Source organism: Podarcis filfolensis (genome assembly GCF_964270895.1).
Source record: "Podarcis filfolensis genome assembly, chromosome: 3".
Lineage (NCBI taxonomy): Eukaryota > Metazoa > Chordata > Lepidosauria > Squamata > Lacertidae > Podarcis > Podarcis filfolensis.
The window spans coordinates 39604070-39630960 of record NC_139606.1 but is presented as its reverse complement, the minus strand read 5'-3'; the positions used below and the strand labels follow the sequence as shown (position 1 = coordinate 39630960).

Sequence of the window (26891 nt, the reverse complement as noted above, 5' to 3'; positions counted from 1 at the left end):
TTTGCCTTAGCTTTCCAGCAGAAGAAACGTATACTCACTTTCATTGATATAGGGCAGGCTATAGATATTTTATATAAACCGACTGCAAACATGGACAGATCTATATAGCTATAACACCATGGAGAGCTATTTAGATGCATCTACACACATTTTTGCAGCAATTTAGTGCCACATAATATAATAACAAATATTTATGGGATTTAATTCTGGATAAACAGATGTTTCACTTTTTATTTGTAATTGTCAAGAATGTTTAAGAAATCATAAATATAAACATCTATGATATACAGTTTTCTTTCCTGCTAAACATGACTTAACGCAGCTATAGAAATGACATTATAATTACAAATAAACTATCAGAAATTGCACCGAAATACAGATCCAGATCTTGAAGTGGTAAAATGGCAGGAAACCCTTGATGAGGTTTCAAGCAATTGAGGAGGGAACTTTAATAAACTTCTGTTTGAAAGCTGAACAGTGCTGGAATGTATTTCCATTTCTCAAGGATTTGTGGTCCAAATGTATTACTCAGCTCTTGGCGCTGTCCTGTGATATTTTGTTATATATGTATTCCAACAGAAGCATATCCCTTTTATCCAAGCAAGGCCTCTGCTAGATACTCTTTCATTCCAAAGTGTACAAAACAAACAGTATGGAAAATGTAACTGTTACAAAGCTAGCAGAAGTATAGTATTTTTTTAAAAAAAATTATTTACATTGGATAAGAGAGATGCAAAATGGAACTCTTAGTATACCTTTTGTGAAATGCTAGTACGTGATGGTAGCACAGTTTTTTCAAAAAAAATATATGAATAAGTAAATCTATTGTTTCAAGTTCTTAGTCTAGTCTTGTAAAAATGAGGAACATTATCCTCTCCACCCCATCCCATCTATTCCACCCAGTTTCTATGAATGGGAGAGATGTTTGGAACTCTTGTGCACTGGAACTTCTACTGGCTGTGGCTAAATCCAAGACATTGGACAGCTGCAGAAATAATGCTAAACCATATTTTAGGGACCACAAAAACATTTAACATTACAAGAATGAGCTTAGCTTTTGTCCAGGCCTGTGTGCTCTCCCAGCTTCTGCACCTTTGCTGTGAGAAGGAATCTGGAAGCCTTCCCATCCACTTTTGATTAACTGTAGTTTTGTCATGTTGCCCAAATCTAGACAACTGATTATTAACTATAGTTAGGGAAACATGCTGACTTCAAAAAATGGTGAAGGAGTTGATGAGCTAGTCTTATTTTTATTAGCCATAGTTAAATTTAACTACAGTCTGGGGTTTGGACAACACACTAAACTGTGGTTAATCTCAGAACAGAAGTGGAAGCTTTTGATCTCCTTGTGGTCATGCCAGAGGAGGAGAGGGGGTGGGGGGAGCGTGTGAGCCCATTTTGTTCAAATGCAACCACTGTTGTGTGGAAAGGAAAAATGGAAAAATAAAGTTCTGGGACAAGAAAGAACAAAACAAACCCACCCTCACTTAAATTCTTCTATCTACAGTATATCTTGCGAGAATGTTTTACTCATATGGTCATAGTTGGTCTTAGCCACCTCAACCATTTGTATAAATAATTACATACCTTGATCCAGACCTTAGTGCCTGAACCAATGCTCACCAACTTACTTGGGCACCCACTTTTAAGTCCCAAGAACAACTTTGTATACGGAGCTGTTGCATTTCTTAGTAAAGAAGCCCTTGCATGTGGAGGACCCATGCATAGATCAGTGCCCCTATTCCTTCAGAACAGTTAACAACTTTAAACAGCAAATCTAAGGTGTATATAAAACATACATGCATTTAGTTATGTTTCTAATAAATTTTCTACAGGTTCATATTGTCGTAACTCCCACAAATGCTAAAATTTACATTGACTGCGTTGAAATAATGGAAAAACCAATTAAAGAGGGTGGAAATATCACAACTGATGGCTATGAAATACTGGGTAAACTACAGAAAGGTGACAGGAAAACAGCAACAGTAAGTAACAAGCTTTACTTTATATCAGTTCCAAGCACATGCAAAATGTATTTTGATATCATTATTAAGAGTCTACTTACAACGTTTAGGATATACTTAATAACCATCAAGACTCAAGTGGCATCTTAAAAACAAATATATTGTGGCAGGAGTTTTCATAGTGATGCCCTACTTCACCAAATAATGCTGTTTGGATTACACACAAGACACTATCACAAATCACAAAAACTACTCATCTGCCCAGCTCTGGACCAATTTTATGCCATGAAGTCAGTTCCTTTTATATTGACTTAGGATAAATGTTCAGTCCAAGATGGATGAACTTGGTTGCTCCTTGTTACAATGTAAATGGTAAGTTTTAGTCAAAATTACCATATGAACCAAAAGCTGTAGCTCTGAGAAGTTGACTGGAGTATTTTCAGACCAAAATATAAATGTAAATAAACAAGTTAGCATTTTCTGACCTCCATCAAAAAACCCCACAATCCATCTGTGTGCTTAATAAAGATATTCCCATGGCATTTGTTGTAGAATAGAAGTTGGCCTTCTGATCTAGTAGCCTCAACATATGAGTCAACAGTAGCATGACTCAGTCATGAAAGGGCTTGAGTCACATAATCTTTGGCTGGGAAAATATTTCTATTATCTGAACAACTTTCTCCCACTGCTATTTTTATGTACTAATATATAAAGCTGCAAGACATTTATTGCATTAAACAAATCTTATGTGTGCTTTGTTAAAAATGTCTTTGATCCAAAGTAAGCAATTAAGTGACCATTTATTCAATGTTGTCCTATGCTGTATTGCTGAATAGCATTTTACTGCCTTGGCTGAATGGCAAAAATGATTCTTGCATAATATCACCCTGCATAACTATTTTTTTGAAATTTCCTACTGATGTAACATTGAAGACATTTGTGTTTTTGTCTTACAGTTAGAGATCCAGAGCTTCGACATTGTATGTAATGCCGTTTGGACTAGCAGAGATAGGTGCTGTGACATTCCTTCTAGGGTAAATATAATATTTAAAGCTTCATGTCAACAATCTGAGCCAGTCCTGCACAGAGGACAATGCGGAATAATGTTTGAAAGGTCCCTGTTGGGAATGACAAATTGCTTATGTGACTCTGAATCATCCTGAGACTCAGAGGGCAAGAATGCAGATACTTTACCAGAGCCATATTATAAATGCTGCTATTTCGAACTTAGGTACAGTCAGGCCACATTTCAGTCCAATTTTATCCCTTACAGATATATTTCCCATACAAGATTTGAGGGTTTATTTTTAAAATAAGCAATAAATGTGCCCTATTCTACTCATACATATAAATGCTGTTGGGGTTTTTTAAGTGAGTGTATGTTTGAGTTGAATTAGAGATGGAATAATGAGGTAGTTGGGCTATAGGATGGTGAAATAGTCATGTTTTAGTTACTGCTAGTGTAAATTAGCAGGCAAAACTCAAAAGGGTGAATTTGCACTAATCTGTAATGGGCTAAAGGTGGAAGAAAAGTTCAAATAAGGAAGGCAGAATGGTTGAGTGATGGTCAAGTGGAGGACACTGTGTGGCTTCTGCCCAGAGAGGAGAAAAGATGAAAAAGAGATGTAGTCTTACAAAAATAACAAATTGAAACCTTGTGCCCTGAAAAAATGTTTCTACTAAAATATGCTGGGCAATTTACTATCTTATTAAAGTTCTCCATGTTTTTTGTTTCAGTACCATTTTGAGACTTGCAACTTCTTATCGACTTCTGCCCCAAAGTTTGTGTTTAAGAAAACGCAATATCCATCTTCCCAAATGAGTGCAAACCCTCTTTTTCATTGGTAGAGTCATCATAGTAATCCATAGTTAAAAGTAAAAGTTGGCAAAAGTGTCCTCTTTTTTGTTGTTCTTCAGAATGGTTTTCTCATACATCTTCCTTCTGAAACCCAAGCAGCCCTGAAAATCTGTTACAGAGGTTGGGAACACTCCAGAAAGTGGCACAGGGGACTTCTAGGGGAAAGAATGATTGGAGAATATTGTTTCTCCCTTCTCTTCTGCTACCAGACACTTCTGTTGGATTATTAACTGTTTCAGAAGCAGGATGACAGCTTTGAATTTTCCCTCATATCGATCACAGATTATATGGAATCTATAACTCTGGATGCACCTTTAGAGAAACCCCCTATGGCACACATAAGCAACCTGAATTTCTTTAATTCATATGTGTAGATTACTATGTGTATGGGTAAATCGATTTATCTAAATCTGTTTTTAGTCCTAAGGATAAGTCCTACAATATAGGAAGTCATAAAAAGTGTAGCAAAACATCTGCTGAGTATTTTGCTCCATCCATGAGCAATGTGCATTTGGGACTAAGCAGCAAGACTTCCACACCAGCCATCATGGTTCCCAGGCAACCTTGAGTCTCAGTTCTCTCTCCTGTCTGTCTGCCTGCCCTTAAAAATATAATTTAAACATGCTGCAGACAATAAAAAACATATTTGAAACCATTCTCTTGGTGATCACCCTTTAAAAAATATTCAAGGGAAATGACAGATGTTTGTCCTTTAATTTTCAGAGGGATGAAGCAAAATGCCCATCGTTACCAAATGCTTGCACATGCACACAAGACAGCGTGGGACCTCCAGGACCTCCAGGACCTGCTGTAAGCAAAATTATTGCATTGTGATTACCAGACATGTGACTCTGTAGAGTACCTCAGATTAACAAACTGGAATCCATAGAACTCCAATGACTTCAGGAAGCAGAGGTCAATGATGATGGCAACAACCTCTCTGTTCACACTAGCACAGGGAGCCAAATTAGCTGCAGCACCAGAATTAGTATAGCAACAGCTTTTGTCTGTTGATGCTCTAGCACAGGTGTAAGGAAATGGATGCCTTGCAAACAGCCCTGTATGGCACTTTGAAGTCCTCCTGACCATTGGCACTTCAGAAGCCCGGCATTTGGATTGGTGGCAAGTCTGAAGCACTGCATATGATCAAAATGGGCTGGTGAGCCAACTGAGGAGGCCTGGTGGTTGATAATTATACAAAAGTATTGGGGGAGGTGGGTAGAATAAGTGTTGCGGGGGGGGGGAGGCATTTCCCTCTATTTCCTAACCACAGTGACTTCTACTACTATCATGCCAGTCAATGAAGAGGTGAAACTGATGAGATTGTATCGTCACACTTCTGATCAGATTAATTTCACTCCTAAGAGGTAATTTAAGGAAGGACAAAGAGAAATTTGTTGTTGAATGTGCTGCAGAAGGAGAAGTGCGCACCATTCAAAGTAAAAGTGTATTTTTAAAAGTGAGATCTTTCTCTTGAAATAGTGAGACATTACTGTGTGGGAGCAGATACCCTTCCACACTATATTTGTAGAGAGTTATACGATAACAGACATGCAGCATGAGGAGGTATATATTTACAATTTCTTTACTGTGTTAAAAATTATTAGCAAATATTTAAAAACACCCCAGGCGTGCATGTGGGTTTTCTTTTGTTTTTGTGCAATGGGGGTGTGCTTCTTGTCACCATGATGATGTTACTACCCAACACATTCCTACAATAATAACTGTACACATGACTATGGCAGCAATGCTTGTTGTACTATTGGGAGCTAAAATTGGCCATTCTAGGTACCGCTTTCAATACTGAAACCTTTACAGCAGTATTGATGCACTGGCAATAATCACTGTGTGTACATTGGGCAACAATATCACTGCCAAGTCTGGTGAAAAAACCACATCTATGCACAGCTAGACTTCATAGCTTTCTTTGTTGTTTTTAGTATTTTTATCATAGACTTGTAGTGTGCAGTTTGACGCCCGCAGCCCCACAATACGTTGATCTAAAGTTTGTCAGTCTCTATTTGTGCATTGAATGAGCCCATAATGAACCTTCTGCTTCACCATTCAGCTACTTGCGAGAAGTAATATAGCTACTTGCAAGAAGAAATTTGCATTCATATATGATTTTGGACTTCCACGTCTATCTATCCATCTATCTATACTCATTATTTGCATGTTTTTGTTTTAGGGAGGCCCAGGTGCTAAGGGACCAAGAGGCGAAAGAGGCTCAACTGGGCCCTCTGTGAGTATCTGCCTAAAATACACACTTACGTGGATGTAAGTCCTATTGAACTCGGTGGGGCTTACTCCTGAGCAGACGTACACTGGATTGTTTTGTAACTGCTTTGTATCCTCCCTTGGTTTTTTTTAAAAAAAGACTTTTAACCAAGTAATTATTTAAAGTTAAAGTATCTGTATTTAGTTCTATATATTAGGACCACATCGTATGCTATATTTTTAGTATACTGTGAATGCAAGAAATATGTTTGCAAATATCTGTACCATCCCACACACCAGGGAGAAGTAATCTTACTGAAAATTCACTCTGTGACAGTTTTCCGTCTGAAATCAACGTCATTCATGTGAAATTATAATATCTGTATCTCACTTTGCATATCTGTATCATGTGAAATTATAATATCTGTATCTCACTTCAATTGCCTTCAGTTTCTATCATTAGTACACATGTGAGGAAGATATAAGAGAAAGGATGTCAGTTCTGCTGCATTGTTCTTCCCTGTCCCAGGAAGTTATGTGGGGTTGGTTCATCATCTATATTTTGTGGAGGAACTTGAGGCAATATTTGTCAACATCACAATGGAGGCACCAATATTTGTATCAAATAATGCCACCAAGCAATAATGCCGACACTCTTGGCTTATCATCTTTCACATCTTTAAACTACATAATATTTTGATAAAGCTGCTACAATGTGACAAGCTCACCAGCAAGGCAAAGTTTTACCTCAGATGATGGCTACCAGTGTTTCTAAATGCACTAAAATAAAGAGTTTCGGCAAAGAGCCGAAACACAGTGGAACCCTCAGATTTCTAGACAGGCCTTTTATAAATGCTGTCACCTTGTGAAAACATATTATGTGAATCCATCTTTTACGTATGTTCTTTAAGATAACCACTTTGGAAGAATAAAAGGCTAGCTAGCAAATGGGTTTCTCTCTTTTTCTACTTTAAGGGGCCACCTGGTCCTCACGGAGATGTAGGACCTAGAGGCCCTCAAGGACCACCAGGACCACAGGGGCCAAATGGACTTTCCATTACAGGAGAACCAGTAAGTAAACAGGCATTCTAGTTTTTGGAGAGAGCAAGATAGCCTGCATAGCATATTTAGTGCTCTCGGATACTCTTTAACTATTGCGCTTTGACATTGTTCGTCACATAGTAGAAAATACTGGGAATAAGTGCTTTAACACACGACATCATATTTACAAGCATTGCAATACTGGCAGATTACACACAAAAATAATAGCCATACTATTGTTGTGGTGATTTAGAAGGAACATTGCTATGCCTTTCTGCATTTCCAGATAAATTCTTAAGCTTTCAAAAGGTTAGGCAATTATCTGGCATTCTCTGAACTATTTTCTGATAGTTAACCATGTCACTATTCTGAGAAACTAAATCATGTGTTGCAGGCTGTGTAGGTAAATCAGAGGAAAGAATGACAAAGGGGCTGGAAGAAACAGTCCAGCCTTCCCCAGGAGCCCCCCAGTCTGGTGAATGGGATGGGTTGTACACTGTGGGGCTGGGATTCAAGGGGGAATCACTCCAAGTCTTCCCAGCCCAACGTGCATGATGAATGGCACCTTCTAAAACTTGCAGTATTTCCTCCTCCTAGGGTCGTCAAGGGATGAAAGGTGATGCTGGAGAGCCAGGACTACCTGGTCGCTCAGTAAGTTTGCTTTTTTAAAAAATAATATGGTCATGCTACTTATGCTGCACATGTCCCATAAGTACTAACATATATTAAGTTCTCACTTGTAGCCTGGTATGCATAAGTTTCTGTTTAGTTTCACCTGCTCTTCAACAGATGAGACAAAATGCTATTGAAGTTCAAAATAATAAAACAAGACCACACAGGTACAAAACCACATCATGTATCAGCTGTGAATTGGTACTGAGAAATGGGACTAGGTTTTAAGGAAACAAAGAAGGCATCAAAGTTCCAGGAAAAACTGGGCAACAACACAAGAAAAAAGACTCTCAAGCTCAGAGGCCTCACTATCCATTTTTTACATCCCTTCATTTGGAGAACTGTTCCTTAATTCCTACTCTCTACTTCTTTCTACTTAACCTATTCCTGCTCCAGAATAGGACCTCTCCTTTTACTCTGTGGCTGCTAGGCTTACTCAGGAGTCTTTGGTGATGTACCTTGTCAAAAGATTTTTGAAAGTCCAAGTCAACTGTGTCAACCAGATCACCTCTGTCTCTATGCTTGTTGGTACTCTCAAATGTGTGTCTTGTATTGCATAACTCAATAATTCTCTCTGATTAATACTTTTCTTCTTCTGTAGGGATCTCCAGGCTTACCTGGCCCCCCTGGCCCAATGGGACCTCCAGGTGATAGGGTAAGCATTTTTGTTTTATATTTGTTGATGATCACAGTAGGTCTAGGGCTGTGCCATTGGTGGACAAAGATTCCTAGTTACACAACAATTTCCTACATGGAAGTCTACTAGTTTTGAGTAGGACATCCCTTTTGAGTACCAAAAGTAGGTGAGCTGGTGAGGGGCTCCATTTCAATGCTTGTACATGAACTGTGTTTTAACTTACATTGTGTTTCTTCTTTATGTACTCATGGCAAAATAAATATATGGATGACACTGCTCCCTTTGACGGTATATAAGCAATCGACACATATTTTTCCTACTTGGTAATTATTTTCATCATAGAACATTGTGTAAGGAGAAGCCACCTGGCTTGACTTTAGGAATAGCACAGGGTAGAACTTCCTCAGCAGGACTTCACAGGGTCGGGGTGAATGAATGAAGAGAGCCTGCCAAACCTACAAAAATAATCCCTAATGGATGGGTGCAGTTAAAAAATGGCAATCACCATCACCCAAATGCTTAAGGTTGGTTTGGTTGTATGTGAAAAGTTAAACTGTGCAGACCATCAGAGTAAAGACTCTGGCGAAGTTTAGATTGAGAGAGGAACAGTAAAGTTTTAGTATTAGAAATAAACTACTCTCCTGATATTGTCTGGTTATCTTAATCGCATAGTGCTTTCTCTTTGAAATTAATATGACAGCTATGACCACTACTCTTGATTAGTTAATATTTCTCTTTTTTGTGTGACTTTTTGGATGAGTGCTCATTATTCTCAGCCATTTTGGGGGGTGGGGTGAAGGGGCGCATGATGTGGGGGAAGCTCCATTGTGCAAGCAGACGTCCTTGCAGAAAGCTTCCGTTGAAAAGGCTGGTTAGGTGAATCCTGCCAACTAACAAAAAAGGCTGGATGTGAGAAAGCAAACAACAGGAGAAAGAGGGACAACAGAGTCTTAGGTGTAACACATGAGAAGATGATGATATTGGAACTTCCTCACAAGTAATTGAGCTTTAGCATTCAGCATGAATTCTTAATCAGAGAAAAGCCTTGATATATTCATGTGATAACTAGTTGATGTTAGCGTAACTGAAGCACAGAACTAAATCACACCTAGGCTGGCAATATCTTTTAAACATATATATTAATAGTTAATGGACATTAGCCTAAACAAGTCATCATGGAATTAGCTTATCTTTTTAAAGAAACAAAACAATAATACATAAACTTTCACTTTTCAACTAGGGTTTCACTGGAAAAGATGGCCCAACTGGACCAAGAGGACCCCCTGGACCATTAGTAAGTGTTAGCTTGACTGTTTGTGGACTAACTGGGGGGCTTTGACATTGGGGAGGGATTAGCTTTGTAAAAGTCAGTTTGCTGTTATGGTTCTCCCTCTACCTCCTCATTGTTTGTGTTAGCAAATAACTACCTGAGCAGGTTAAATCATACAACTATGTAACCTCTTTTGCCCCAAACCCTAAAGGTTCCAAGGATCTTCAGACCATTTGGTGAGCCTGGTACTCATTCTAAGTTCAGGGCTCTCGTCAACATGCCTCTCTGTGGATTTGGTACAGTAGTTTACCTGGACAGTAATGCTTATGGATCTGTAATATAAGGACCCTTACACACACACACACACACACACACACACCACTTTTTAGCTTGCCCAGAACTCTCCACCATGTCTTTCTTCCCTGTTGGGTGATGCTCATTTGAGGCAATGCTTCTTAGCTACTTACTTCTGTGCTGCCTTTTCCTTCCTTGTTCTTTCTCTGTTTCCCTGCTACCTTTACTTTTCCCCTTCCTTGTCTCTATATCCAATATTCCTCATGTCCTTGTCTTGACCCCCATCTCCTTTTCACCCTGGTCTGCTCCAATTATACTCCTCTGACACCATCTCCTCCCCCCCGCCCCCCGCCACAACTTTTATCATGCAGCTGGTTGGGCATTTCTGTCTTTCCCATGACATTGCCTTGACCCAACCCTTCCACTCTGCCTGCCTTACCCTTCTGGGCAGATCATCAAGCAGATGGAGCAACAGAGGAATCACTGCTCACAGCATTCACAACATACTATTATATAGGCATCATCTAAATGTAGACTCTTATGTAGCCAAAAGAAGTACCAACCATGCATGCACATACATACATACATACATACACACAAGGGGTGTGTGTGTGTGTGTGTGTGTGTGTGTGGTATCAACAGGCTTGGATGAACTGTAGGGCTCGTACATATACAAAAAACCTCAGGAAACAAAACTTAGGGGAAACTCTGCCCCCTAGCCCAATGATGACCAAGCATGCTCAGTGGCTATGGAATGCCGACTGATTCTTGAAGGGGAGGGAGGACAGAAAAAACCAGGGGAGGGGTAATATAAAGGAGTATCCTGGAAAAGGTCATGGCTGGCTGGCTGGCACACTTCATTTTGTTGCAGGCCTAATTGGTTTGATATAATTATGCATATTATTCAGTGCCAAATTTTGCTGTAATATCACTCTGGCAAAATGTGCACCCTTTTGACTCCCCTCTTGCATTCTAAGTCCTATTCCTATCAATCCTGTATTGTTTGTTATCCAGTTAGAAGATTTGATGACTACAGATAGTTATGCAGGAGGTTTTATTAAGAAAAAGATCTGGCTGTGTCTAATGTGGTCTGCACATGTTCATTATGCTGGAAAATAGTCAAAAGGAAATCATTTCGAGTACAGTTAAGCTTTGGGAATACTAGAAGCTTCATAATGTTTTATGAGGCTTGAAAATTTCTCTTATGGAATTTGTTCCTTTGATGTGATTAGAAAGATGTGAGTGTTTTGCTGCTGCTTGGAAAATCTGTTAAAAGAAAGCCTGCTAGTTGCTAGGACAATGCTTTTTCATGAAAAATCAATAGGCTAAGCATTAAAAATTATTTTCTTTTAAGATGCTGTTTAATTACTTCCATACTAATTGTTAAATAAGTAAGTGAAGGACCAATCCTTTGCTCCCTAGGAAGGTAACTCATGAGACTCCCTCTGCACTGACAGAGAAGATGGTAGTGGGCAGAGAGAGATGGCCAAGGATGCCAACTTCCAGGTGCAAAATATAGACATAGGACATACCCAGTGCTATTTTTCTAGAAAAAGAGGTGCTGGAACTCACAAGGAATGCCTCCCTTGTTCTCTTATAATAGCAATGGTGTCTACCGGAGAGGTGCTGAAACTGAGTTCCAATGAGTTCTGCCTGGAAAAAAACCATACATATACATATACATCATATATTGAGCTCAAAGCATTTAAGACTCCTCAGATGAACCTTGGATCAACCAATTCACACTGTTGCAAAACATTTCAGAGAGCAAGACTGAAATTGGTTTTGAACTTAGTTCAAAACACACTGGGCTTAATTAACTTTTTTAAACCTTTTTTTTAAACCTTTTTAAATTAACCTGGATATTTCCTTCCTTTTTATAGCAACTGAGTGTATCACCCAAGCTTCATCAACCTCAGCCCTCCAGATGTTTTAAGACTACAGTTCCCATCATCCCTGACCACTGGTCATGCTAGCTAGGGATCATGGGAGTTGAAGGCCAAAAAACATCTGGAGGGCTGAGGTTGAGGAAGCCCGGTCTCACCTTTCCACATCTGTTGGGACCTAGAGCCAGTTCAGCAGTTCCTCACCAGTACAGATTGGGCAGGTGTGGTGGTGGGACGGGGGTTGAGATGACCAGAAAAATAGAATTTTATTGCCAGATGCAAGCTTAACTTGTCCATAGAGCATTAAAGAAATAAAACAGAGACTCACTGTTTATGTTACAAGGTGTGTCAGATTGTGAGGAAATGAAAACAAATAGTAGTAGGAAAAGTTTTCACATGCATTCCCTGCATTTGGTGAGTATCATGTTTGTTGGATTTAACAGACTATTATTATGTCCTCCTTAGTATACCTTTTCAATGTACATTTTTGCAGGGTGCCCCAGGAGTTCCTGGAGTTGCTGGCCCAACTGGAAAACCAGGAAAACCAGGAGATCGTGGCTCTCCGGTAAGATAACAAATGATTGGCATTTAGTGCATCTGTTATTAAAGATACCATCAAACGTTGAGAGAGCCATTGTGTGATGTGAGTCTGAGAAAAGTCTATCAGTACAACTAGCTAATATCTGAAAGTTAAGATGTTAAGTCTAATTTTCAGCAACTTCACTCCTTACAGCACATCTTTTTTTGCAATTTAAGTCAGGTCTGGAAATTGTGGTCAGGGCTTTCCACTAAAAAGAGAGCAGAAGCTGCACATGCCAAGGCTTATATTTCTGCACTATGTAAACATCTCAGAGCAAAATCAGCAGAATTACTGGAATTATTCTTTTTTAAGCACAGTCAAGTATGATGTGCTTCCCTAAGGTGGAAATTTTTATATGTAGCATTCTGGGAGCTTGTTGGTTTGAAAAAGTTTGAATGTTTACAGTGGAGCCTCGGTGTTGTGTTGTGGGTTCTGTCTAGAATCTTATACCAGATGAGGGATCAAGAGATTGTCCCAGCAGCATTGCCAGAGCCAATCTGTCTGATTTTGTCAAGGCTGCTATTAGAAAATTATGCATTTGGTACCAAAGGTTGCAACGTTTGCATCTACTACACTGGTCAGCATGGGAAGGCTCTCTCTCATTATCTTAGCTTGTATCAGTACCTTTGAGGCAATGAAGGGTTGTACTTCCTCTGAACGAGTGGGTACATAGTTTAGAAGTACTTCTGGATCGATTGCTGTCGCTTGAGGCTCAAGTGGCCTTGGTGGTGCAGAGTGCTTTCCGTCAGATACATGGCCCAACTGCACCTCTATCTGGACAGGGATAGCCTAACTACTATTGTCTGTGCTCTGGTAACTTCTAGGTTAGATTACTGCAATCTGTCATACATGGGGCTACCTCTGAAGATGGTTTGGAACTTCAGCCAGCGGTTAGGTTTCTCTCCAGGGCAAGACAGTTTGAGCATATAATGCCAATCCTAACCTGACAGCAGTGGCTGCCAGTTAGCTTCTGGGCCTAATGCAAAGTGCTGGTTTTGACCTATAAAGCCTTAAATAGCTCAGAATCACCATACCCCAATGACTGTCTCACTCCATATGAACCAACTCAGACCCTGTGTTCATCATCTTAAGCCCTTCTTTGTGTGCCTCCTGAGCAAGAGGTCAAGAGGGTGGCAACATGAGAACAGACCTTTTCTGCAGTGGCTTCCCATTTGTGGAATGCTCTCCCCAGGGTGGCTCGCATGCTGCCTTTGCCACACAGCTTTAGGCGCCAGGCAAAAACAGTCCTATTCTCCCAAGCCTTTGGCCAATTACACAATCTAAGGCCTTTTAAAGTGGGGGAGGGGTATTATTTATGTTTGTTACTTTGTTGTGTATTTTTATGTTTTTAGATTGTCTACCACCCTGTGATCTTTGGCCAAAGGGTGGTAAATTTTTAAATAATAATAGTAATTATAAAATAGTCTTGAAAAGGAGAAAGAGGAATTTTCTATATGGCCCCAGATAAGTCACATCAAGGTTTTTCTGCCCCCCTCCCCCGCTTTTTAGAATGCCATGCAAATGTTTGCATCTGGTTTCTATGAGATTACGCAGTCTCATATTTGGAGTCAATTGGTCACATTAGCTTGTCCCACTGATTTCCTTAGATCTTAATTGTGACTAATTTTCTGTACTTAATGTCTCACATTAGCACTTATTATAAATGCTGTCTTAGTAAGGGAACAGGTTGGGTTACCAACTGGCCACCACCACCACCACCACCAACAGGGCTTGGCCTGCTTAATTGTCTAATAGTAGTTATATCCAAAGTCATAAACAGGTAAACCTCTGCACACCTTGAGAGGCATCATTGCTTCAAATTTCTGTGTATCAGTAATGGATGGTACGTTGGAGCTGTGCTGCATGCCTGAACTCCCTCCAGCTAAGTCACTGAGGTGGCAACAAGGTCAGTGCAGTGCAATTGAGTCAACAGGAGTGCTGCACTGGCTGCACCAGCACTTTGCACCACCCCAACCTTGCCACCAACATGCAGCAGTGACTCAGCTAGAAAGAGGTTGACCAAGTGGCACAGCCCTACTACACCATCTGCTACTGCTGCACATCAAGCTGCTGTTAAGAGGCAGAAGAGCAGTGACCAGTAAAAAGTTGGCTCCATTCAGCTTAGGAGCTCTGTATGTAATGATAACTTCAAGGCTTCTTCATAATAATGGAAAATTAATTAATTAATTAATTAATTAATTAATTAATTAATTAAAATATTTATACCCTGCCCATCTGGCTAGGTTTCCCCAGTCACTCTGGGTGGCTTCCAGCAAAATATGAAAACATAATAAAACATCAAACATTCAAAACTTCCTGATACAGGGCTGCCTCCAGGTGTTTTCTGAAAGTTTTGTAATTCTTTATCTCCTTGACATCTGATGGGAGGGCATTCCACAGAGAGGGTGCCACTCCTGAGAAGGCCCTCTGCCTGGTTCCCTGTAACTTCTAATTAATATATATATATATATATATGCTTCCCTTTATCCAAATATAATGTTTTCAGAGTGCAGTGTTTTGCTTTGGTTGTCCCACTCTTCCGCATACTGTTTCTCAGCTTTTCAGATCAAATCCCAGCAGGAATCTGGCATACAGTCTGTGCAGATGTTTTGTCAGACTCATGTGGTAGATGGGCTTTCAGCACCTATATGTATGCTATCAAGAAATGCCAAAGTGGCAACCTAAGCCCATGTGTGCAAGCGGTGGGCCAAATGTAGCCTGCAGAGTTTTAAAGGTCATCCAGACTTTTCCTGTAGCTACATGGCTGTGTTCCAAAGCAGCATTTCCTCACACAGCTTTACATATTTCTTGTGATAATGTAACCATCTAAGAATCTTTGTTAGCACTGGTAACACAAAGATCCAAATCACACACTTTTAAGCCAAGCATGGGAGAATAATATCATGGTCACAGGTACTATGAAATCATTTCAACATGAGTATGTCACCAAAAAAGTTTAGATAATTCTGGGCCATAGTGAACAGAGAGCTTTCCTGAGTTCATTGGCCTATCAGTGCATTTTTAAGTATCTCTTGAGAATTCTAAGTTGGTGAGAAGAAAAAGTTCTAAGTGGGTGATAAGAGAAAAATGATTTGTATACATGTTTAGAAGACAGACAGACATACAGGAAGCAGCAGCAATATCCTACTTGCTTTGAGCTTTTGCTTTCCATGGGGACAAACTTGATAATTTGCTAATTAATTACCGTACAAAAAGAAAAGCCTATTCTTTAGACAAAGATAGCTATAACACAATAGACTAATTAATTCAATAAGGAGGAAGTATCTAAGCAAACAATGGTGCCTCTTAAGTATTTAGAATGAACAAGAACAAATAATGTAACTATACTTCATAGACACAAACATTATTTAAACAGCCTTCCCAGGGTCTCCCATTGGATCCATTTCTCACATGTGGTTGACATTACTTCTGGAAAGTAAATGCTGCCTCAGGCTAAGACAATCAACACATCATATTCTGTGTAAGGCTGGTCAAAATGACGAGAGAAGACATAAATTACTTGCCTGATCCGGGCATGTGGCAGCTCTGTACAGCTGCTAGCAATGTTGCTCTCCCAAAGAGATGTTTAGTGAATTAGAAGAGTCCTTTTCTTTCACACACTTGCTTTGACAACTCAGGTAAAGAGTTTAAGGGTCCCTTTATTTGCAAGAAGAGTGGTTGATGTTGCTGCACTGAAAGCAGCCTGGGGGATAACAAATAATCAGAGCCATATGTAAACAAACAGACTTTTGCATGTTTGGCAGCAGCACCCAGGGTCACCATGACCCTAAATTCTGCACATCTGAAATCATCCCTGGTGTAAACTTCTCACTTTCACAAATTAAATGTTCATGATCTCAGTGCAAGATTGTTGAAATGTTGCCATATTCAGTTATGCTCTAGTCCTGCAGAGTAATTTATTGGTGTGTCACTGAAGGAGCTTTTTAAAGAAACCACTTGTGGCCAGATTTGGTGATTACTTTTGCTGACAACAGAATATTAAGCATAATTAAATAATAACTAACGATTCACCTCTGGGAGCTTACCAGTGAAAATCTGTTTGGTTTAATAGCAATTTCTGTTTTGTTTGTTCATTTGAATGCCCAGAATTTCCACACATTTCTGATCATTTATTTCAAAAATTGGAGTCCCCACAGAAAGGAGAAGGGAGGGAATTTAAAGGAAATTCAGCAGTTGAGGTTCTGGTATTACTGATGCCAATCTGCCTTCGTCATCAAATCAGCTTAGTACAACAAAAGTGGAGGACATTACTGTGGATGGTGCACTAGAGGTATAGGGTGAAACATCTCTGGTTTGAGATGTTTATTAAGTGCCTCTGGAAAGACTACAGAACTTGTTCAAATGACTAAGATTTACTAGGGTGGGTTAATATTTTTCTGATAACAGTCCAAGGGTTCAGACAACACTGTCTCCTTTTTGGATGATTTGAAAAGGGAAGTCCATGTTGTTGACAGATGAAACAACGTTAACTGGTTTCAAATAGGTAATAAATAGATATGTGTGACAATTGTCATGCATTTTTGAATATCTGCAAATATACAGCTTAAATGCACTGACTATGTTTATTGAAATTAACCAGGAGATAATTTAATTTTTAATTATTTTTGTCTCTCCCCTACCCCCCACGGCTATATATTCTAATGAAAATAATTATAAGGGCAACTTATTATCAAGTCATGTTTCTTTTCTTAAGAAGCCATGCTGGAAGATGTTTCAGTAAGGAATACAATAAAAATATTAATATAGGTTATGTTGTTCTTGGTCATGGTTTTATATTATGATATCCTTGGAAAGCTATTATTGATGGTCCCAATTTTTTTGCAGACTGATGTTCATACTCACTGAAACATTAATATACTGCCTGTTTCCTTCCTTAGCACTGTTATCTAAAAAGGATAGATAAACACCCAAAGTGTTGGTGGGGTGGTTAAATGAAGGCTATGTATTCTAGTAAATGAAAATAATCACCATAGCAACTTAGAGGTAGGCAGTTGTAGCTTATTGGTACACAAAATGTGGTGCATGTAGAAGTGCCCAGGTTCTGGCATTTCCAGGAAAGACTAAGAAAGACTCTTGCCTGAAACCCTGTAGATTTACTGCCAGTCTGCTTAGATGATGCTGAGCTAGATGGACCAGTGGTCTGATTCAGTATAAGGCAGACACTTGACTTTCATGGGCTGACCTTCCATGTTCAGGCCCTGGAGTGCCTGGCACACACTTTTGCAGTCACTCCTGTTAATACTCCCTCTTTCTGTGATGCACTCTGATGGAGTTTAATTTGTTACAGGGGCCAGCTGGAATAAAAGGCGAGAAAGGTGACAGAGTAAGTGCACCCTTAAAATGAATTTGTTTGCATTTTCTAATGCTTCCTACAAAAGAGCACATCATGTCTAATACATGTTCTGTTTCTTTTATTAAGGGAGACATTGCTTCCCAGAATATGATGCGAGCTGTTGCAAGACAAGTCTGTGAACAAATGATGAATGGTAAACAATGCTTTGAAATATGTGCAGCAAAACACATGTTTCCGTGTACCATATTGTCAGACTCTGTTGTGAACTTAAAGCTTAAAGTCACATGGGTTAAGTGTTTCTCAAATTAGGCAGAGCCTAGGCTGGTGGGTGAAATTGCAAATGTTTGGCCTCTTGCCAGCTCAATCACCAAATCCAGCAGAGTCTGATCAGCTGAAAGCAACTCTGAGTTACCACAGGTGGGTACAAACCAATGGCTGTCACAACAAGCCTAGGTTTATTTGCCACTTTTCCCATTGGCATATTCAGTGTGGCAAACAAGAACTTCATTGTACCAAATCAACACAAAATTAGTCAGTGGTTGATATTCTGGATTGAAATATGGGTTTGAGTTTGATTCCTTGCTTTGCTGTCAGCTGCTGCCTTTCTGTAGCAGTACTGATAATGCTTAATGAAGGCTAGCTCTGATCCCACCTTATGCTGTTGCCACTTTGTGCTCTTCAGTGGCAGTAGCAGTGATGACAAGTTGAGGTCCCATTCTCCAAATGCTGGCAAATACTGAATATGTTTTGCTGCTCCTTCTGGTGTTTGTCATACATGGTCTTCTAGAGCATACAGAAATGAAAATAAATGGTTATGCTTAAAAGTAGGGGCATGGTCAAGTCCACTACAGGCATACTGCCCATACATAGAGGTATCATTTATAGGCACTAGAGCTTGTCTTCAAACTTGCCTTCTGTTGTGCACACTCAGTACATCAGGGCATTATGGGGGCTGGGAGGCAGGTGCATGACACCCAGAACTCTGCCTTACATTCTGTGCCTTACATTCTTAGGCAAGACCTTGTTGATAAAATATGTGTTCTTCTGGGGAGCTACGTTGTACTGGATTCAGCTTTTTTATAATACCATCTTGCTGCCAACATTTCTCCTTTCATTGTACTTATTGGATCTACAGTTGCATAGCGTGGAACCTCACAAGCTCTATGCCTCCATGGGTAGAAAAGAGTGGAAGAGATTTTGGCTGACTGGGCCTCCCCACCCCCACATCCAACCATCTGTGTCCCTCCTAAAATAAACCCACACTCTTCTGGAAACTTGGGGAACCTCCAGAACAGCGTGAGGGGCTGAGTGTGTTGAGGCTGCAGGCCAGAGTGGGTATGGGAGAAAATCATGTTCTGTCTGTGGAAGCACCCAGTTTGCAGAGCAGGTGCCTACACTGGCTCTGACTCACTTCCACAAATAAATCTAACCCTATGGGTGGTATTAAATGCTAATCCTACTCAGAGTAGACCCACTGAGGCTAATGGGCATGACTTACTCAGGCTCATCAATTTCAGTTTGCTAAGAGTGGAATTTAGTTGAATTTATTTATTTACGGGTTTATACTGTTTGTTAATCTTAGCCTAAAGTCGTGTACCAAATTAACCAATAGTAGTCAGGAAGGTGCTTTGTGGCACCAGGGAGCAGTATTCTGTTTTGTTTTTCCCTTTACAGAAAATGGTATTGTGCATTCTTATATTATCATGTTTTATTTCTCCAAAGCCAATATGGCCCAGTTTAACCAGAGGCTGAATCAAATACCAAATGATTACTATTCAAACCGTAACCAACCAGGACCATCAGGCCCACCAGGGCCCCCTGGACCTGCTGGGCCACCAGGAGAACCTGGGTCTGGGGGCAGGCCAGGCTTCCCAGGCACACCTGGCATGCAAGGGCCAGCTGGAGAAAGAGGTGAGTTGTACTATATATGTATAAAATGTGTGTGTGTGTGTGTGTTTTGTCATCCTAGGTCAGCTGCTGTCAAGCAGAGGAATCCTTTGCTAATGCTTCAGTCTAACATCCACAGGACAGCCTTTAAACCAAACAGAATGTTTTAGTATAAAAATGGCCAGCATATGCTAAGTGGTTCATTGGATGAATAAGAGCAATATTTAAAAATGTGCTGTTAATTATATGCTTCACAAGCATGGAAAATTATTTCTTCAGCATCACTTTCACAATTACGTGGGGTGTTTCCCTTTTCTTTTTATGTGTGCTTTAGGGCTACCTGGAGAGAAAGGTGAAAGAGGGATTGGATCACAAGGGCCCCGAGGTTTGCCTGGGTCACCAGGTGAGTTTTCTGTATCACATGGCAGCAAAAAACCATAAAAGATAATATTGACAGGCTTTATTATGTATGCAAGTAAAATTTGATCAAAATGAGCATCAAGTCTTTTTAGCTTGTATCCAGCCAGACATTTTACATTTCCCCCCTCCTATTTCAGGGGAAACAAAATGTTATTTTAGCCTTTTGACTCAGAATTAGGTTTTATTTGCAATTGTTGTGCTCTCTTTCAGTTGTAAATTACTCTATAGTATAGTTACAATTTAGGATAGAATGCAGGGCCTTCACAGTTACTTTTTCTATCAGTACAATATTGATCATTTACCGATGTCCTGGCAAGAGTAGTCAGACTGTCTTGCCACTTCTGTCTTTAATTTACTAGTTGAAACATACCTTTCTTCATTACAAGATCCATAAGAATTTTGCAACAAATTTTAGCTCCACTTTGTTAAAGCTCTCAACATTTCTGTTAACCATGAATATAACTTGTTCCAAAAAAAACACCCCATGATCTCATCCATTCTAAAGCTGCAGGGTAGCAGAACTGAAGCAGCCCTACACTTTAATTGAAATTTAGTGTGCTTGTCTAATACCGAAGTGCCCCATGAGATCCCTGAATCGTACACAGGATGGATATAAACCACTAAGCTCCAATCTTGCCACAGCAGTTTTCTGTGCATAAAGACCTTAAAATTAGGGAAGCAACTAATGATGAGTTACATCTTGGGTTCCCTGCGGTCGCTTCATTGACACCATATGTAGAACCCAAATGGAAACATTTCTTAACCATATGTCTGAGTCTAGACTTCAGTTTTGACAGTCACTTTATCGGACTGCTGCATGTTGAATTATATAGATATATTATCTTCCTTTTCCTTCTATAATTAGGTCCACAAGGAGAATCCAGAGTTGGCCCTCCAGGTGCTACAGGCTCACGGGGACCACCTGGGCCTCCTGGCCGTCCTGGTAACTCAGGTATCAGAGGTCCCCCCGGGTCTCCTGGATACTGTGATTCATCCCAGTGTGCTAGCATTGCTTACAATGGTCAAGGATATCCAGGTAGGTTACTGAGAACTTAAACTTAATTTTGTACCTCATTGATATGCCAGTTCCGTCTGAATTGCTTTGTGGAAGGAGACCTTCTAGTATAATGAACTGAATCCAGCTCAGCTGTTCAGTAGTCGTAACTGAGCAAGCCTAGAACTAATAATTCAGGTACTATTAAAAGTACTTTTTTGGTATTTACTGAACTACCCCAGTTTGATATGTGTTTTGTGTTAAGGGGAAAATATTACCTTTCAGAAGCAGTTTATTTCTAATAAATATAGTGTTAGAAAAGTATTATCTTTGCTTAAGGATTTAAATGACAATTTTCTTCTTCTTCTTCTCCTTGTGCTCCTCCTCCCATCAAACTACTTCTTCTGAACAAGGTTGACCTCTCCATCTAAAGTAAAAAGAACACAGTTGTTTGCCATTTTGTGTCTTTCTGATTAATGTTGGGATTATCTATACAAAATTAGTACCTGAAATCTAATATCCTGAGAACAAATGCTATTCTTTGGTACAGTGCAGACAACTGAAAAAAGTCACCATAGCACAATTTTGTGTTGGGTTAAATTCCATGGCATCTATGATTATATTACTCAATGGCACACATTTCTTCTGAGAAGAAGCAGTTTCAGACAGTGAACTGCCAAAGGAACAAAAATGCTGGATAGCTGTGGCCACTGGGGCACCAATGAAGCAATCCTATACGTGTCTACTCTGAAGTAAGCCCCACTGAGCTCATTGGTGCTTACTCCCAGATAACTGTATTGGATTGCAGCCAAAGTCACTGTAAACTGGGAAGGGGATGAGTCCCAAAATTGTGTGTGCCGTATAAATCTAGGGCATCTCTTGAGAAAGGAGTTCAGGCTCACGGTATCAATAGTTTGTTGTGTGCACTGTAGCACCTTATAATTCATAAACTTGATATGTTGTTTGCCACTATCATAATGTGCATGTATACATGAATGAATATATATATATATATGTACACACAAATTCATGGACTTTGAGCTAATGAATGAAACAAATTTTATAGAGTAATCATGCAGAACTTGCACAAGATCAACAATTTACATGAATTAAAAATAAATGGGAAACAATATTGCAGTGCTCTCCTTCCCAAGAGAAGCCTTGTATACATATATAGATATATGCATATAATTTAACCCTCCATAGATGGATTTAGCTGAATGAATATATATATATTTTGCACAGCTGTTTGACCTTGGAAAACTAACATCCTCTTTGACCTGTTTCAGGTTCCGGCTAACACATTTTCTAAGTCGCCAGTGCTGCTTACAGTTTGAAAACAATGAAAATCCTGTTTCTGAGATGTTTGCGCACGTGCTTATTAGGAAGTGAATCTGTATGGATATTTCACATAGATAATGGCTAACTGAACACCATAAGATGGGGAGATTCTTTTTTTATACACTTACTAACAAGTCTTCTTGAACACGATAAAGGACAAAGATGTTGGTAATGCCAGAGGGGGAAAGTCCATCTTCCTATCCTTACTTTTCTCTCCAACCCCATACCTAAAAAGTCCCTAAAAGACTCAGTTGCATTGGAGACTTATAAAACTACTAACTAGTGAATTTAAGACCATGATACATTTAACTTCATGAAAGAGAAATGACTTAATGTAAATAGTAAACTAATTGTGGCTTGTAAATGATTTGTATGGGATCATGTCTGCTAAAATTAGTTAACATTACCATCATGCTTTCGCATTTAAGCCTGCTGCTGCTGCTGCTTTTTACTGTGTGCTGCCATAACCACTCTGAAACTTGTTGAAACCTCTCTCTCTCTGGTGCTTGTCTTCATCATTCTCATCATCATCTTCTTATCTGATTCAGGGCATGGGTTTTTTTGTATATGTAATCTTCTTTAAAGCACTCAAAAGCACAATTACTTTTGCTTCTGGTCCTCCTGCAGGGTTAGGTATTTCTCCAGCACAGCTATTATTCAGTCCAATATAAGGAACACTGTCATGAAATAATATTTACTGAATATGATCACCACTAGTCATACTTTTTGTAGATGCCTGCCATAGTAGAAAACTATTTTTAAGAAACAAAAACAATGATACATGTGAGTTTTCCCTTCTTGACTCAACTGAAAGCTAATTAAAGAAGTTGGCAGGTTAAGTGCTAATGTAAAGGATTAATAAATTGTGCACCAAGGTCTGATTCAACGGATGTTAACAGTGTTGAGATTTCATTGCAACAAGAAGTTGGTTGTGATTAACTTTTCCCATTACTTTAATGTAACTTAGTTAAGACTTAAGCTGTAATGAAGCCTAAATGCTTCTTTAGAAAGTTCCCCAAATTTCAATGCATCATATTAACTAATTTTTATCCAAAGCAGACCCACTGAAATTAATGGCATTGACTAAATAATTGTAATGGGTCCAATCTGAACAAAAGTTAGTTGAATATGACCCACTATTAGTTTTGAAACTCACATTTTAGACCAAGTTTCTTTTATACTTTTTCTCCTTACCCCCAAAGAAACTAAAAATAATGGTTGTATGTACTCTGCCACTTAGTCTCTAACATTAATTGTACACAGTCTTGTGCTTGCTTGCTTGGGATTGAAGTTCCTTTGAACTCAGGGAGACTTACTTTTGAGTAAATACGATTGGGTTAGGCTGTATCTGAGCTCTGGTGTACAGTTAGAGTGATCTTGCACAAGAAGCCCTTCTCATTCACTTCAAGGGCAAGGAGCAGTTGCACAAACAGCTCCCTTTTTCTGAAGGGAAAATCTTTATGTGTATTAGAATTCCTGCAGTAATCACTGGCTTAGTATCATTTACTTGGAAATAAGTTGCTTTTTTATGAAAACTCAGTTTGCAAGTAAATGTACTTAGGGTCATATAGATTTACACCCCAGAACCACTAAAATGAAAATATTTAATTTTTTAAAAAAATAATCTGTGGATTCAAAGGCATTTGATAACTATAATGTTCAATCGGACGACTATTTTCAACCAGAGCCATATGCACCTGAAAGTGGACCTTATCCGCCTGAAAGTGACCCCTACATAGTACCAGTGGAATCAGAAAGAAGAGATGATGAATATGAGGACTATGGAGCTGATATGCATTCACCTGGATACCCCGAGCATATGCGCTGGAAAAGATCGTTATCAAGAAAAGCAAAAACAAAACCATAAATGATTGACTTCCTTACCTTTCCCCTCTTTTTGGCTGGTGGTTTTTGTTGTTGCTATTCTTACATATGTAGATTCATCGGGAAGTGGTTGGGTGTGCCTATTTCTCCACCACCGTTTCCATTGCTTCTTCTGAGGATATCATGCTTATGTGGGAATAGCAATAAAACGTTACCATAGATTTCATTCTTGCTCTTACAATGCTTGTAAAATACCTGAGCTTGCAGCAGCTTCATAGAACTTTAACAAGTGCATTAAAATTACCACAGGGCTGCGTTATCTTTAAGTAAATTAAAAGAAAGAAAACCCTACACAGTTGCTGCCAGCGATCTGAAGGCTGGATGCTTCAGCAATGGAGCTTGCTTTATGCTTTTTCACCTCATCCATTACTTAACTCACACAGTTCAGTCACATGACAAATCTGCAGTCTAGTGAAACATAAAAACTCTGCTTTTGATGTGTTCAGTTTCTCCTATCCTTGCTCATATCTTGCAGGGCATATACTGCTCTTATACATCTCTTTAACAACCACAAATCTTAAATAATGTAGCTGACATCATTGTATCAACTGGATACAGGTTTTTTTTAAAAAAAGAAATAATGGCTTAAATCTCCTTTTAGAGACATTAACATTTATGCCAAATTGCAGTCAATCCTGCAGAGATGGAATTGCATGTTTGTGTTGTATATTTAGTATGATTCCCCTCCCCCCCAGAATATAATGTTTCGTAGTTATCAAAAAAAAAAAAAGCAGTTGGAAATTGTTTGCAAGACTATGGATATAGAATTGCTGCTTTTATATTTTAACTGCAAATTGTGAATTTCACTGCCTTATATTATTTATTTCTGAAACAAAAGAGGCATTTTTCAATAAAACTACTGAAAATTTATATAGGCTGTGAGTATTATTGCTGGGAGGCTTCCAACCTTCAGAGGTTTTATTGTCATGGGAAATAAATCAACAGAAACATTAAACTACTTTCAGAATAACCTTTTCACATATAAAACTTGCAGCACATTGCAGTTTAGAATGTTGAACAATGAATACTAGATTGTGTTACAGGCTGAGGTCAGCATTATATATCAAGCAGTAGTTTCCATACTCTGATGGTATAATACTTCATTTCCCTGCTCTATGGAGGCCCCAACCATGATAGAATTAAGATAGTGGTTCCAAACTCAGGCCATGTACATTTTTCACATAATCTATGAACCCATGGCCTCTATACAAGAATAATAGCTCTCACATTGCCACTTCTGCAGCCAGGATTTCCAAGACATTAGTCTTTAGAAAAGAATCCCATGCAGGTGAAAAGTGAAAAACAAAACTGGCAAGCATGTAAATGATTGAACTTTCCCCCCTTTTTTGATTGTATCGCCATTGAAAATTACCCCCTTTGAAGCTGCTTTTCCTTAATGGTTACACTTTTCTGTTACACTCCGAGACTAGTTTTAAAAGGGATTAGACAAATATTAAACAGAGAATAGATCTACCATTGGCTATTAGCGACAACAGATAAATGGACTCTCCAAGTAAAAAAATTGTGTCTCTGATAGGCGTGGAGGGCAAATTTGTTTCACTTTTCATTTTCATGCAAACCCACCTAAGTTACACTTCCTGAACCACAAAACAAAACAAAACGTAAAAGACCCCTGACAGTTAAGTCCAGTTGCGAATGACTCTGGGGTTGTGGCACTCAGTGGCGTAGCGTGGGTTGTCAGCACCCGGGGCAAGGCAAGTAATTTGCGCCCCCTAACCCGTGGATTTTAGCAGGGGGCAGAGAGCTGCGAGTGCGAGCGCGACCCCCCAGATGTTGCGCCCGGTGCGGCCGCCCCCCTGCACCCCCCACGCTACGCCACTGGTGGCACTCATCTCGCTTTACTGACCGAGGGAGCCGATGTTTGTCCGCAGGCAGTTTTTCCGGGTCATGTGGCCAGCATGACTAAGCCGCTTCTGGTGAACCAGAGCAGCGCACGGAAACGGCGTTTACCTTCCCGCCGGAGCGGAACCTATTTATCTACTTGCACTTTGACGTGCTTTTGAACTGCTAGGCTGGTAGGAGCAGGGACCGAGCAACGGGAGCTCACTCCATTGCAGGGATTCCAACCGCGACCTTCCGATCGGCAAGCCCAAGAGACTCAGTGGTTTAGACAACAGCGCCACCCGTGTCCCTGGTTCCTGAACAAATACACAACCCAAAATGCAGCTATCCTTTGATGGGTGAAATTGAGAGAGGGGAGCTTATTAGAGGAAAGGTGGATTATAAATGAAATTGTGTGCATCTGCAGAGCGGATACATATGTACAGTAGGCATATGGGAACACAACCTCTGCTTTTCCCAATTATGGAGTGATATCCAGAGTTCATTTTACTTGGAGTACAGGCATTGCAATCAATTGACATACATGGGCACATGTTGAATATGAAAGAACTGTGGGTGATAACTAACATAAAGGAAAACTTATCTGAGAGAGGTTGCCCAGCTATCATGGAATTGCTTTGGATGCTACGCAGGGCTGGGGTTTGGGAAGACTGAGTACAAATGACTTCTATCAATAATACCAGGAAAATAATATCAAGCAACACTCGCTATCAACAACACTCCTGATCTAACTGACTGCATCTTACATGTGCCATTTTCCCAGCCCACA

The 26891-nt window shown here is 39.6% G+C and overlaps 1 protein-coding gene across 23 annotated transcripts in view; it reads left to right on the top strand.

The window, feature by feature from the left end:
• The window catches only part of COL12A1 (collagen type XII alpha 1 chain), a 116394-nt gene extending 91265 nt beyond the window's left edge, over window positions 1–25129 (top strand). For 10 of the 23 annotated variants that reach the window (XM_083608079.1, XM_083608071.1, XM_083608072.1 and 7 more), the window contains 15 exons: window positions 1836–1985; window positions 2921–2998; window positions 4546–4632; window positions 6011–6064; window positions 7015–7110; window positions 7678–7731; window positions 8354–8407; window positions 9630–9683; window positions 12333–12404; window positions 17728–17763; window positions 17860–17926; window positions 19456–19644; window positions 19955–20023; window positions 20906–21076; window positions 24061–25129. In XM_083608079.1, the coding sequence (XP_083464205.1) occupies window positions 1836–1985; window positions 2921–2998; window positions 4546–4632; window positions 6011–6064; window positions 7015–7110; window positions 7678–7731; window positions 8354–8407; window positions 9630–9683; window positions 12333–12404; window positions 17728–17763; window positions 17860–17926; window positions 19456–19644; window positions 19955–20023; window positions 20906–21076; window positions 24061–24242 (1413 nt within the window). In that variant the 3' untranslated portion in view covers window positions 24243–25129. Of the gene's footprint in view, window positions 1–1835; window positions 1986–2920; window positions 2999–4545; window positions 4633–6010; window positions 6065–7014; window positions 7111–7677; window positions 7732–8353; window positions 8408–9629; window positions 9684–12332; window positions 12405–17727; window positions 17764–17859; window positions 17927–19455; window positions 19645–19954; window positions 20024–20905; window positions 21077–21447 lie in introns of all 23 variants that reach the window. The other 13 variants (XM_083608078.1, XM_083608074.1, XM_083608075.1 and 10 more) reach the window with 2 other exon arrangements.
• Window positions 25130–26891: the final 1762 nt, after the last annotated feature.